The 14,797-nt window shown below is 37.8% G+C and overlaps 1 protein-coding gene across 9 annotated transcripts in view; it reads left to right on the top strand.

Moving 5' to 3' along the window:
* Positions 1-986: 986 nt before the first annotated feature.
* The window catches only part of ubr4 (ubiquitin protein ligase E3 component n-recognin 4), a 57,203-nt gene continuing 43,392 nt past the window's right edge, over positions 987-14,797 (top strand). For 7 of the 9 annotated variants that reach the window (XM_085344804.1, XM_085344805.1, XM_085344811.1 and 4 more), the window contains exons 1-19: positions 987-1,114; positions 3,526-3,623; positions 3,755-3,858; positions 4,012-4,141; positions 4,401-4,546; positions 4,721-4,820; positions 5,339-5,480; positions 5,606-5,730; positions 5,850-5,974; positions 6,082-6,141; positions 6,279-6,469; positions 6,593-6,692; positions 7,223-7,360; positions 7,665-7,782; positions 8,610-8,651; positions 13,664-13,851; positions 13,964-14,120; positions 14,289-14,374; positions 14,513-14,682. In XM_085344804.1, the coding sequence (XP_085200930.1) occupies positions 990-1,114; positions 3,526-3,623; positions 3,755-3,858; positions 4,012-4,141; positions 4,401-4,546; positions 4,721-4,820; positions 5,339-5,480; positions 5,606-5,730; positions 5,850-5,974; positions 6,082-6,141; positions 6,279-6,469; positions 6,593-6,692; positions 7,223-7,360; positions 7,665-7,782; positions 8,610-8,651; positions 13,664-13,851; positions 13,964-14,120; positions 14,289-14,374; positions 14,513-14,682 (2,345 nt within the window). In that variant the 5' untranslated portion in view covers positions 987-989. The remainder of the gene's footprint in view (positions 1,115-3,525; positions 3,624-3,754; positions 3,859-4,011; positions 4,142-4,400; positions 4,547-4,720; positions 4,821-5,338; positions 5,481-5,605; positions 5,731-5,849; positions 5,975-6,081; positions 6,142-6,278; positions 6,470-6,592; positions 6,693-7,222; positions 7,361-7,664; positions 7,783-8,609; positions 8,652-13,663; positions 13,852-13,963; positions 14,121-14,288; positions 14,375-14,512; positions 14,683-14,797) is intronic. The other 2 variants (XM_085344810.1, XM_085344812.1) reach the window with 1 other exon arrangement.

The following is a 14,797-nucleotide window of genomic DNA, read 5'->3' on the forward strand; positions in this document are numbered from 1 at the left end:
ACGGAAGGAGGAAGTCGGAAGCCGAACGACTTCCTTTTTGTTCTGCGATGGAGAAGTGCTGCCCCCTAAAGGTTGTAAAGGTTACAGCGTCGGTCCTGGTAGTGACCTTTCAGATTAACAAATATTCATGGATTGAACCAAATCCTAAACTGAAAGAAAAAAAAGAAAGCAGATCACTATTGAAAAAAATAGTGTAAGACCGAGATTAATTCATGTGTGGGAAAATGTGTGATGGGATCAAGTGACAGAAACACAAATGATAAAATTTAAAAAATAATGGTACCACAGGGGATAATAACAGGATTCAGGTGGAAGACAGAGGCTGCACCCCGACACGTTAAAAAAGCGAAAAATAAAAACCAATTAAATAAAGAAAAACGAAGAAGATTTGTGTATTTAATATATTTTATCTATTTAGCAGTGCATTCTAGGCCTTGTGTGGTGCAGTCAGAAATTAGACAATAAAATATTTATTTTATTTTATTTATTATATGAATTAATATTTACTCTTTTTTTTTTACTTACTTGATGATCTTGGATAAAGTCCTGTTGGCTTTTTTGGAATCAAAAGGTGTCGTATTACTATATCTATCTATCGTTATACAAGAATATTAACATATGTGGATGAAAGTCACATAAAGTCAAAAACTTGATTATTGGTTTGTTGATGAAGTTAATATTAAAACAATAAAAAGATAAGTTAAACGCGGTAAAACAAAACAAAACAAAACAACCAATATGTAAGTTTTACTACTTGTATATGTAATTATATCACAAATGAATGAAGGGGAAAACATCGCTTTATTCGTTCCTGTAAAATGGGAACTATATTATTATACATAATTTAAAATGGGTTTAGAAACAGTAAACCAGTAAACATTTCGAGTGAAATGTTGGCAGGGCTGGTATCAGAGTGAGAGCGCCCCCAAGATTTACTTACACCACAGTTTCTTCTTCCAGTAACTAGTTTTTTCTGTTAGGATTTCAAGATGGCGTCGAGCGGAGGAGATGGGGAACACGAATGGACAGCGGCAGTTCGGCCGCTTTTATCAGCTTCGTACACTGCTTTTGAGACGAAGGAGCTACCTCAGCTTATTGGGTCTATAATCAACAGGTAACCGGTTAATTGTCAATAAATTGCAGGTTCATATTTGCTTGAATACTGCCTGTGTCCACCTAGGCGTAGGCTAGCTAGCTAAATTGCTAACCCTAGCTTGGTTAGTATAGTTGGATGGGAAACGATACCCATTTTGCTAACGTTAGCGGCTAGCAAGCTATTTAAGCTTAACTTGCACTGGCATGGAGTCAGCTCCAGACGTTAGCTGATATGCTAATGACAGCTAACTTACTCAAAATGCTATTTAGCGTTTCCTTTCTGCTGACTACAGAGTTTGAAACAACGCACGTCTTATGACTGATGGACATTTATCTTTAACGTAATGTCAGCAGCGCTGTGCAAACGTTAAACGGTGTCGCAGTGTAAGCTTTAACAAAATTGCTTCATCATTAGCTAGCTAACACAAACATTAGCCGACAGGCTAACTCGGGGGGCCTTCCAACTGGACTGGCTAACCCTCAAACGCCCCAGCCAGAGTAATATTTGACTACGTCAGCTGACTTAATTGGGCTAAATTCAGCAACACTTGCATTATGAGGCGTAATCTGGGCATGTCATTAGCCAAATCACGCATTATATGGGTGGCAAAAATAGCCAGTCTGCCTAACGTCATCTGCTTGTGGTTAGGCTGGAAGTAGGCGGGGGACCTTATCTCTCCACTCATTTTTGATCAGGTGATGGTGGGTTACCGTCAACTTGTTGTTAGTAAAATTGTTATTTAGGGTTATTGCTTCTAAGACTTGTACTTTAGGTAATGCTGAATGGTTCTGCTTAACCACAAAGATGCTGGTGCAGAATGAACTTGTTATCTCGTTACAACATTCCCACCTATTTATGTTCTCATAAAAGTAGGAATATGTGATATTAGTGCTTTGCAAGTATTGTTGAATGATTTATTTGATTCCGTAGTTTTCCCTTGATTCTCTGTTTGTGGCGTAACATAAGCTAGTACACTGAAATAAAAAGCTTCCTAGTATGTCTGTTGGTTTCGTTTTCCAGTGCAACAGGCTGTATGCAAACATAACTATTACGAGGATTGAAAGTAGTGTTGTGTAGTTGAATTATCCTATTGTGCAGTTTACTATAATAAAAAAAATTAAAATAAAATAAGACTCCATTATCTATGTAAGTATTGGATAAAATGTTTCTTTCTTTCAGTTATGTAATTGTAACAAGCCTGCTTATTAGAGGCCCCAGGTGCTTATGGAAAAGTACTTAAAAAATTCCAACCACACCAAAAGCCAGTTCCAATACCAACAGCATAAACACACCTTGTTTCCTTACATCTCAAGTCCTAAAGAACTATTTCATTCTGTGAAGACAACATTGAAGAAGTAGGCTTGAATTGCTAAAGCTTAAATGGCATACCACGAGTTTGACCACACTGAGTTTGGTAAAGCTGGGTGATAGGTTTATAAATTTTGTGTTCTCACTGTAGCACACTCTAGCACAGATACCAGAATGGCCATGCTATTGCAACTTGTCAATAGCATGTTAGCAATAGCATTCATTTTACTATTTTAATGCTTTTTTGTGAAGGTCATGATTGTTTTTTGTGAAGGTTCAATTAATTATTGATAATATTGACTATTTGTTGCATATATATTGCAATTGATTGTGGTTTGATATATGAAATTTATCTTCTTTTTTTTTTTTTTTTTTTTTTTAACTGAGACAAACTAATGCTCCTGGGAGATGTATCAGAAATGTTAATTAGTTAAGTCACTGAGGTGGTGTATACTGAAGAACAGTAATTATTTTGATGCTAACTTTTAACCAGATTATAAACCATTTAATAACCATTAAACCATTTTATTCTTTTATTTTATTAAAGGGTTGTGTTGACAAAATGTGTAAGAAATGTTAATGGATGGATGATAATAAATTATAATTATAAGAAGTCTGTTTTAAAAAGTTGAATTAATTTTTAAGACTGAATTCTTGCACAAACACATTGGACAAACTGTAGGTAAGCAAAGTTTACATAATTGCAGTGCCTCAGAGGAATCAATTTCACAATTCACAATGTAATGTCACCATAGCAACAGATGGAGCTGATTCTGTCTATATTTTAAAAGTAAGGCTGCAGTCAGCAGCTGTTTTCTTTATTGTTACTTGGACATTTAGTATGGCAGTTGATTTGATGTACATCATGAGAGGTTGCCATCTGTTTAATGTGACACAGCAGAACATGAGATTGTCCCGTGAACACTTTAACTCCCATCTTTGCACCTCTTACTCTTATTTGCGTGGAAGAATTAAGACACTAGTTGAGGAAAGGAGGAGGAGTTAGATCAAATCCACTCTGTGTCACTGTCCTATCTGTATTCTCTACCCCCTCCCCCCAAACAAACTAAAACAACCCACTATAAATGTTGTGTAAAAAGTCATATTTCCTTTGTTTGCAGTGAATCAGACATTCTTCACCACGACAAGCAGTATGAACCTTTCTACTCATCATTCGTGGCACTCTCAGCACATTACATCACCACAGTATGTGGACAAAGTATGTGTATTTCATTTTCTCCTAAGAGTAATAGACAAATTACTGCCACTCACTGACAATGAGCCAGAATCTTTCAGTGAAAACTGTTTTGTTGCTAGATGTTATTTTTGTTCTTTTCTTTGTTTCCCCAGTACCAAGAAATCAATTGCTGTCAGTTGCTGCAGCGTGCAAAGTATTGATCGAATTCTCATTGCTGCGCTTGGAGAACCCTGATGAGGCATGTGCAGTTTCACAGGTAAGTGAGACAGTCAGCAGGGTGGGTGTAGTCAATTGTAATACATTAGTGTAGTCATTTCTAGTTATCACTGATTTGCATTTTCTGGTGGTTTTCTGCTTTCTATTTGTATGGAATTATGTATTGAAATAAAAAAAAATTGTTTTTCTTTAGAAACACCTGATCCTTTTAATAAAGGGACTGTGCACTGGCTGCAGCAGACTAGATCGCACAGAAATCATTACTTTCACTGCTATGATGAAATCTGCCAAGTTGCCTCAAACCGTCAAGACACTTTCAGATGGTAAGACTCCATAAAGGACAAAACTGAAAAATGCTTCACTGTCCTGGTAGACAACATGAATAAGTTATATGGCCAAAACTGGAAATTCACTGCATTCACTGGAAGGATTTGGACATTTTTGGTCTATTAGTTTTCTATATACTATAATTATTCAATGAAGCTGTGAGTATTTATCTGCCTGGGCTGTCACAGAGGCCCTTTTGATTAACAGCCTTGACATGTGGTGAAACTCTTGTGCCATTTTTTTTTCATTTAATAGTGGAAGATCAGAAGGAGTTACCCAGTGCTGTGAACCCAGAGCTTCGACAAAAAGAAGTACAAATGAACTTCTTTAATCAGCTGACATCAGTTTTTAACCCTGACCTTACCACCATCTTGGCCTCTCCATCAGCAGCACACATGCAGGCAAGTATTAATGACCCAGCTACTCTCGATTGCTATTAGCAGAAGTTACGCAGCTTCTGCTTTTGTTCCCCTTTCCTTTTAAATTAATTTTGTTAGCTGCATTTAAAATAATATTCTGTCACTGTATTGTTGAAAATTATCTTTTGTAATCATTGCATCTCTTGTTAATTACAGGCTGAAAGTGATTGCGATGAACAAAATACAGATCAAGCTGTTCAGACCAAAATGAAAAATGCCTTTGTGTCCCAGAATGTGTCAAGCTTACAGGAACTAGGTAAGTAGTTGTTCCAAGAGACTGGACCTTTGACACTACTATATACAGGTCAGGGTTTAAAAGTTTTATCGCAGCTGTTGAAAGATGGGAGACTAGAAATCTTGGGTTGTTTTTTTTTTTTTTTTTTTTTGGAAAAATATCTGTTTAGTAAATGTCACCATTAAGTCACACTATGATGAATATACTTCAATAATTGATTTTCCATACAGGAGTGTATATATACACTGTGAGTGGCTGTAATCCAGAATTGAGTTTGTTTTTTCCCCCACACATCCATGTGGAAAATGTACATTTTTTCCCCCCTATTGATTCAAAATGTCAGATGGTCCCTTGTTTACTTTTCACTCTTGAAAGCACGCTTGAGCTCTAAATTATACGTAACCTTGTAAAAGCACTTTTTCCTTTACAAATTGCAATGAAAATTTAGTTTCTTTAGTAATCCTGCCATTAATTAATTTAAAATGAAACTTAATGAGTTATTATTTGATTAAATTTTTGATTTAATGTAATTTTTCCAGGTGGGTCTGAGAAGTTGTTACGAGTGTGCCTCAACCTGCCCTACTTTCTACGCTACATCAACCGCTTCCAGGATGCTGTATCAGCCAACTCATTCTTTATCATGCCAGCCACAGTGGCTGATGCCACTGCTGTTCGCAACGGGTATTCTTTTTTTTTTTCTTCTTTAAATCTACTGGGCTAATAAGAAATTGTGTTTAATTTTGGCATCTGGCCATTTCACCACTGGCCCCAACATTAAGTTGTTATCCTGTACTTAAAATACATAGATTTCACTCACTGGTGATAGATGTGACCATGGCTTTGGACACACTTTCCTTGCCTGTACTGGAGCCCTTGACACCAGGACGACTACTGGATATGACTGTGCTGGCTCTAAGCTGTCTCTATGCTGGTAGGTGGTTACATTTTTGGTTAAAATAAAACATACCATGTGATTCAGGCTGCTATAACATTCAAAAACCAAACTAAGGAAAAAAACAAAACATCTACAATGCGTTTTTACTTGTTTAGGTGTAAGTGTGGCCACTTGCATGGCCATTCTACAGGTGGGTAGTGGCTTGCAACTTCGCTCTGCCTCCACTGGTACCAAAGAAGAGGACTATGAAAATGATGCAGCCACAATTGTCCAGAAATGTGTAAGTATTATAACTAATCACTTTTAAAAAGTCTTTAATTACTGTCTTACTAACATGTATATTTTAACAAGATTTAAAAAGATGACATATATTTGTCTTCACAACAGCTGGAGATTTATGAAATGATCGGACAAGCCATCAGCAACTCTCGCAGAGCTGGAGGAGAGGTGAGTACCAATTTTGATTGATATATTGCGCAAATAGAAGAATAAATATATATTTATAATTGACAGTCCTAGACTGTCAGTTATAAGTTAAGTATTATGACTGATATTTTTAAAATTCTCTCTTCTCTGTTCTGCAGCATTATCAGAACTTCCAACTGCTTGGAGCCTGGTGCCTCTTAAACAGCCTGTATCTGATTCTTAACCTGAGCCCGACAGCGTTGGCAGATAAAGGAAAAGAGAAGGATCCCCTGGCTGCTTTGCGTGTCCGTGATATTGCAAGTCGCACCAAGGATGGCGCAGGGTCACCTAAACTTGGTCCTGGCAAAGGGTATTTTTAAATCTTAATAAAGACAATTTTAGTTCAGTAGGTATGCTTATGCATAAAAGGTCATTTGTGTGCATTAATGTTTTGCCTTTTTCTGTTTTGATCTTTTTTGTTTTCCCTCTCAAGACACCAAGGCTTTGGGGTTTTGTCTGTTATCCTGGCCAACCATGCAATCAAACTTTTGACTTCACTTTTCCAGGATCTGCAGGTTGAAGCTCTGCACAGAGTAAGTGAAGCAACAAAAAAACGTGGCTGCATTAAAACAAAACTGCCATTGTAGCCATACTGTACTTGCCACCGCTATCGCTGGTTTCAGATGTCACAATCGTTTGTAGGTTTAAACCCTCTACTGTAAAATTGAATTAAATACTAATGTAGCTAGTTACATTCAAGCCTTCATCTCTTGTTTGAGGAACCAAAAGAATTTTTTTTTAAATTACTGTACCTCAGTTAAATCTTCATGGCTTCATATTTAGTATAAGTTCCTTGTTGTTTTACAAGATTGCATGTTTATTTAAAATTAGACGCACAGATTTGAAAGTTGTTGTATTTTTTGTTTGTTTGTTTGGGTTTGTTTTGGTTTTTTTTTTTGGTTTTTTTGGTTTTTTTTAGCATTTTCATTCTTTGTTACCCTTTCAGGGTAGGAAATGAATTCAATTAATAAAAAATTCAAAAGCATCCAAGTATGCTTCAGTAATTACTGAAAGTATTTTGTGTTCCTTAAAAGCCGTTTCCCCCCTTCTGCCAAATCTAAAGGGTTGGGCAAGTGATGGACCACCGGCTGAGCTCAACATCATGGCACAGAGCACTTCCAGCCAGAGGGTTCAAAGACTCATTGACTCTGTTCCCTTGACAAATCTGCTCTTCACACTTCTCTCCACCTCCTACAAAAAGGTGCTGTCAGTTGTATTTGTAATTTGCATTTGCAGTTATGCTGTTTTATTGATTTGAACATTAATTGTGATATTGTGATACAAAAGAAACAAGCAACAGATTTTGTCTGGTTCATTTTTATCTTTGTAGTTTATCCTTTTTTATCCCTTACAAAATTAGTGGATGTCTAGATGATTATTTATTGAAACCAGCCATTTTAAAATGTAGGTATACTGCAGCTGACTTCTCGGGTGAATCCTGGAAACTTTCTGTGTCCCAACCAAACTTTTAAACGTTGACTTTTATTTCATTTATCTGCTGTTAGGCTTGTGTTCTCCAGCGTCAGAGAAAGGGCTCAGTCAGCAGTGATGCCAGTGCTTCTACAGATTCAAACACCTACTATGAGGATGATTTCAGCAGTACAGAGGAGGACAGCAGCCAGGGTATTTATTTTCTTTGGATTCAAACAATTGTTTGTTACATAAAGTATGCATTTACATCGCAGCTCAGTTATGCAAATAAAGAGACATACTGCTCCCTGTGTGCTGCAGACAGTTTTTTCTTAAATCCTGGGTTTAGGAATGCAGATGATACTCTCAACAATTCAGACATTGTTATGCTACTCCTGGATTGATTAATAAAAAAGCAACAACTTAAAAAATACAGACAATCCACTGAAAAACAGGGGATTACATTAGCATGACCATATGTATCTATATTGTAATTATGAAGCACTCTACTTTTGCAATTAATATATACAAAAATGCAATTTATTAAAATATATTGATAATTTAGGGTCAAACTTTCTTGCATTTATGGACAATTAAAAACAAAGATGTTGTCATCTAGCTTTAAAGGTAAAGGGGAGACACACGAACTCACCATTTAAGGACTCAATTCTGTTTTAACATAGTGACCAAGAAGTGTTGTTTCATTCCTACAAGGTATGCTTCAGGTTTCTCTGCATCACAGTGGGGATTCAATTGGTGAAAGTAAAGTCACATATATTTTTACACATTTCCATTTGATCTGAGTTTCTGTCAGTGCTGAGCTGGATAAGATAACAAATGGAGTATTTTCAGTATTTGGGAACATTTTTAAATTGGTTTAATTGAAGGAGTGAAACAAGTGTGCTGTCAGTGGTTAAGTCAGTGAGGTAATGACAGCAGTGCGAAGGGTAAACTCATACATACGCTCACAGTGATGTGATTTAAAAAAATTTTGTCCATCACAATAATACCAGTGTAGTTGACAGTGTCTACTATTTCAGCAGAGAGAAGACAGGAGAAGACAAGTGCAGCTTGTGTCTCAGGTTAGCAGTTTTCTGTCCTCAGGTCAAAGACTTGGTGTCCGCTGTCCTAAATTCATTTTTGTTATTGTATGTCTCACAATTTAGACTCTGAGCCTTGATCCTAACGGCCTAGAAAATGATAAAGCCACAGATGAAGTCTTTGACAAAATACTCCCTGTTATCAGAGTTGCTCTGCCTTATAATTCATATGAACTAAATTAAACTTGTTTTATCAAAGAGGTTCATCTGTGGCTTGTTGTTTTAAAGAATAATACCAGTGGTGTTGATATGTGGGATATTATTTAAACTATTAACTACTGAAGCTTTCATTAAAACTAGTTAATTATCTGAATAATTACACTAACAGTTACTGACAGAAGTCATAAAACATTTCTCAGTGATTTATTTTAAGAGCTTTACCTCTATTACTTTATCATCCTTTTGTCTTCCAGTTTCTGCCTCTTTCCTTTTTCAACAGCGACTCCAAAGAAAGAAGTTTGTTATAAGATAGCTGCTAATAGTAATGCTTTAAAAGTATAACATTTATTGCTGGCCTAATGACTTTTCAGGTCGTGGTTGAAATTAAAATTAAACAATTTTCAGTATGGTAGAAAATTATTTTTGAAATTGGCTGTGATACTACAAAATGATAAAATCCATTTTACCCCCGACTCTTGAATCTATTTTAACACAAATGAGGATAAAATTGTTAGAAAACTTATTTAAAAAAAAAAAAAAGTGAAAAACTCTTGATGCAAAAATAATCAAGACCCACATCAAAGCAGTGGTATCATTCTTAAATACAATAAATTCAAGTTGTGCTTAATGAGCTTAAACACGCAATGCTACATCTTGCTGTCACCTGAAAAGTTCATTTTTGTATGTTGCATGCAGATGTGAATATCAAATTATTGTGATATTCTTTTGAAACACTAAAGTTGTCTTGTTTTTGTATTTGAAAACTTTCAGTGTAGTTGAGTGATATCACCTTTTTAAAGAATATGAATGTTTTGTGCATGGTAAGTGCACAGAGCACAATGAATCAATGAAATTTGTGGCTATAAATTTAAAAACATTATGGGGAAGGATCCAGAGCTAATATAGATGGTACACCCATGTAAACTAAACCAGGCAGTACCATCTCTCTAGATTGGTGCTATTAATTTGTCTCCTAGCTAGAGCTGGTTGGTGTCAGACACCTATTAGTGTTCACTGAAACCAGCCAGGTCAATGCTGCTCTGTTAGGAATTTTTTTTTTTTTTTCCTCCATAGCTAAGCAGAAGAGTTTTACAAAGATGAATGCGTCTTATTCTATTCATGAACTAATTTTTTCCTCCAAGGCAGGGTCTAGGAGAGACTGGTCAAATTTGTAATTTGTTTTGTTAACTTAAACGCACATTCTCCAAAAAGTTGATTCTGTTCATCTGGACCTAGCGTTTTGTGGGAGAAACGTTTCGTCACTCATCCAAGTGACTTCTTCAGTCTCAGCTGACTGCAGGTTTCCCCAATCTTATAAACAGTGCATTTGCATAATGACTGAAACCAGCCCACTGAAGGAACAATGGGCTGGGAGGTCAGTTCCTTAATCTTAATTATGCAAATTCTCATAACCATTGATCAACAACCACTGACCAAAACCCACTGATCAAAGACCACTGATTAATGGCCATGAGTACCATTCACAGACAGTTGGGGAATGGCTGCAATCACAGCATTGTAAGATATACCCTTAGGCCCCCTCCTCGATTCAGAGATGGTCTTTCCCTTTTCACGTAAATGGCCTCCTTGACTCCACTCTCAAACCAGCGTTCCTCCCTGTCCAGGATGTGTACATCCTCATCATTGAAAGAGTGTCCACTGGCCTATAGGTGTAAATAGACTGCAGAGTCCTGGCCTGACGAGGTAGCTCTTCTGTGTTGTGCCATCCGCTTCGCCAGAGGTTGTGTAGGTTTACGGTAAACGTCAGCTTTTAGATGTCCCCCATTCCTGATGGAAATCTCACAGTCTATGAAGGCTAACCTGCCACTCTTCATATCCTCCCTGGTGAATTTGATGTGTCGGTCCACCGAGTTAATGTGATCCGTGAAATGTGGTACGTCTTGAGATTTGATTTTCACCCAGTTGTCATCCACATATCTGAACCAATGGCTTGGTGATGTTCCAGGGTAGGATAGCAAAGCCCTCTTTTCCACTTCTTCCATGTACAAATTGGCCACGATGGGTGAAACTGGGGAGCCCATGGCACTCCCATGTTTCTGCCTGTAGAATTGACCCTTGTATGTTAAGTAGGTGGAATGAAGACACAGTTCCAAAAGCAAACACACTTGGTCGATGCTGAGATCCTGGCCCTGAGGTTGGAGTCATCCAGTAATCTCTTACGGACTACCTCCAATGCTTCCGTGACTGGGATGCAAGTGAAGAGAGATGTAACGTCGCAGGGCGTGGCTCAAGAGTTGGGAGTTCGCCTTGTAATCGGAAGGTTGCCGGTTCGAGCCCCGGCTTGGACAGTCTCGGCCGTTGTGTCCTTGGGCAAGACACTCCACCCTGCCTACTGGTGGTGGTCAGAGGGCCCGGTGGCGCCAGTGTCCGGCAGCCTCGCCTCTGTCAGTGCGCCCCAGGGCGCACTGACAGAGGCGAGGGTGGCTGAGGCGAGGGTGGCTGAGGCGAGGGTGGCTGAGGCGAGGGTGGCTGTGGCTGTGGCTACAGTGTAGCTTACCATCACCAGTGTGTGAATGGGTGGATGACTGGATGTGTAAAGCGCTTTGGGGTCCTTAGGGACTAGTAAAGCGCTATACAAATACAGGCCATTTACCATGGTTTCATCTGCCTCCATAATGACATCTCTCACCTTCTCAACAAAATCCAGGGTGATGTGGTGTTCAGAACTGCCCACCAGCGGGTTGAGGATCGAAGCCAGAAACTTGGAGATGTTATAGGTGACCGAGTTGATCATGCAGACAATCGGTCTTAAAGGTGCACCCTGTTTATTTATTCTGAAGAAGTCACTTGGATGAGTGACGAAACGTTTCTCCCACAAAACGCTACGTCCAGATGAACAGAATCAACTTTTTGGAGATTTACTTCCCTGGATGATTGAGAATGCATCAAGACATTAAACGCACATTGACAAAGTGGAATGAAAACCCAGTGGGGACTATTATGAGCAATGCCGTGCCTATTCTGAACCTTAGTGGAACCTTGTGACATCTGTTAGTTGTGGTTTGTCCTTGACAAGCATGCTGTATCAATAAATAAGAGCCACGAACTTGACAGCAGTGCACTTAAAAAAAGAAGATTGATTGCATTTGTCATCAACAGATCACATCTGTTTACATATCCTACAAGGAATAACATAGCTGTCACCTGAGTTAAATCAGATGGCGAGTAAGGAAGCCATAGACACTCTAACTTTCTTTGTGGTTAAGCTGAAAGCGTTGGACTGAAACTATTATCAATAGGTCTTAAAAACCTGCTTTCAAAGAAATTACTCCTGTATCGTACTGCAGGCTGAGCACACAGAATCAAAATGCCTGTGAAACAATTTTTCAGTGTAGAAAATGTCATGGCTCAGCAGGTGAGGGAAGCAGTTGAGCTTGAGTTGGCGACCTATTAGAAACACAAGATTTAAATGAGTTTTTTCCCCTCATATTTAAATTCAATGTTTGTTATATAGGTGCTTTTTTTTTTCTAAATTCTTACTGTGAATTTTTATTTGGTAGAATATGAATTTTTCAAGCTATCACTGTAAATTAATGTACAGTATTATGTAGTTCTAGGCTGTGTGACAGTCAGTCTTATATTTTTGCACCAAAACATTTAAAGAGAAGTGTGCACATTTTATATTTTATCATATTTTTGACCGACTGACATGTTGATTGTAGCAGTGTTTTCTGCAGAAGGTGTAATAATGCATCCTCACGCTCTGTTCAGCACATTCAGATTCTAAGCAATCTGAGAATAACGTGTGCTTTATGTTCAGCTAATTCTAGCATTGTTTCTTATTTTTGCTAGAAACACACAAGAACGTATAAAATGTGTAAAAATTCTAATGCAGCACAACTTGGAGCTCATAATAATATAAATTAATTTAAAGGAATGATTGTGGCTTTCCTCTCCACCATCTATGGTAGCTGACAAACTGCAGCATGTCTTTTGTTACTAGCAGATTTACTTCCACTTTGGATTGCACTTGTCTTATACAAAGATAAAAATATAAATCAATACAAATTAATATGTTCATGTATTCTCAGTGACAGCAATGAAAAGTGCATGTCTTTGAAGATAAATTGTGTAACATCCTTATGTAGATATTCATCAAGAGGGAACTGGTTATTGTTTGCTTCTTACTGCAGTCTTTGGATCTTGTTCACCACCTTCACTGTGTTGTACACTCACTGGCCACTTTATTAGTTACGTCTTGCTAGTAATAAGTTGAAAATTTCCTCATTGTTTGTGACATGGAAACAGCAACTTGCTAAAAATTTTAGTCCATATTGACATGGCATCATATAATTCCACATAACTTTTTCATGCCTGGCTACACGTTTTACTGCTTCTTTGCAGGGTAGTAATGTTTTGTTTGTTTGTTTTAAAGCAACTGGCAAACAACATGACATTGTTGTCAGGCAGCATATTTTTAAGATCATGACAATTCCAAGTACACAGGGGCTCATAGTGTGGTTAAAAGAAGGCCATTATACCACCACAAAAGGACCAAATGGTCAATAAATACACTGCGAGCACACTAGCAAATTGGCCATGGGGAGAGGATGGTGTTACTCAAGTTAACCTAAAGCAGTCAACCTCGGGGTAATACTGAAATGCGTTTTAAGTTCTACCGTGTGAGCGGTTGAAGTTTGTTTAAACAAATGGTAACTGATGGCCAGTGTCCAGTGAGTGTAGTTGCCATGAACTATTGTGAAGCTTTGTTTTCCTTTTATTGGTGACACCACTGCTACATCACAAATACTTTCATGAATGTGTGAGCATTTTACCTCAAGATGTTTATGTAAATAATTAACTATTCTTTACAGATGATGACAGTGAACCTATCCTGGGGCTTTGGTTTGAAGAGACAATTTCACCAAGCAAGGACAAAGTGGCTCCTCCACCCCCTCCCCCTCCACCACCTTTGGAGACTTCTCCCAGACTGAAGAGCCCCAGCAAGCAAAATCCAAGCGAGAACGGCAACATTTTAGCTGGCCGTAAAGATCCCGAACTGGTGAAGACAACATATAGATTGTTGCTGTTACAATGCATACAATACTTCTTCTTTTTTTTCTTTTTTAATAGGGCTTATGACATTGTATCATCTCAAATCTTTGTTTCTGCAGTTCCTCAGCTTAGCATCCAGTATTCTGAATTTCATCACCACCTCGATGCTAAAATCCAGAAACAACTTTATCCGTAACTACCTGAGTGTGTCTCTCACAGAACAACACATGGCTACGCTTGCCAGTATCATCAAAGATGTGGACAAGGATATCAAAGGTATGCTTAACAAAAAACCCCCAAAACAAACAAAAAAAATTGCAGTTATTCAAATATAAGAATATTTACCTAAATTCATAATAATTTGCTTTGCAGCCCTGCAGACTTGAGTATTTTGACAACAGTGAACATCTATAGTTATGCGTTGTTGTTTCTTTTATCCCACAGGGTCTTCAGATGAAGTCTTTTCTTTAGCACTGTATCACTTCAACCACACCCTAGTGACCTCAGATCTTCCCTCCCCAGCATTGCAGGTAAGAGGTTTTGCTTTGCTTTCGTTTCTTTGCCACTATATGAAAAAATCTTTTAACAACTACTTTCTACAACAAACTTAAAATTGATTTTTTTTTTATTATCTCAATTCTCATATTGTTTCTCTTAACTATTTGCAGAGCACCCTTTTACAGCAATTAGGTGTTGCACCCTTTTCGGAGGGTCCATGGCCTCTGTACATTCACCCTCAATCATTATCAGTGCTCTCCAGACTTCTCCTCATATGGCAGCACAAAGCTACTCTGCAGGGAGAACCGGATGTTCCTGAGTGTATGAAAGTTTGGGAAAGGTAGAAAAATTCAGTTTTTCTTATCTGAATATTTATTATTATGATCAAATTGTTTAAATGCCTTGACGCTGCAATCGAACTTAGATAGTATGGTTGTTGGCATTTATGAAAAAAA

This window comes from Diplotaxodon limnothrissa, linkage group LG20 (assembly GCF_057381915.1).
Source record: "Diplotaxodon limnothrissa isolate DT_005_m linkage group LG20, D_limnothrissa_male_GT1.1, whole genome shotgun sequence".
NCBI classification, from domain to species: Eukaryota; Metazoa; Chordata; class Actinopteri; order Cichliformes; family Cichlidae; genus Diplotaxodon; species Diplotaxodon limnothrissa.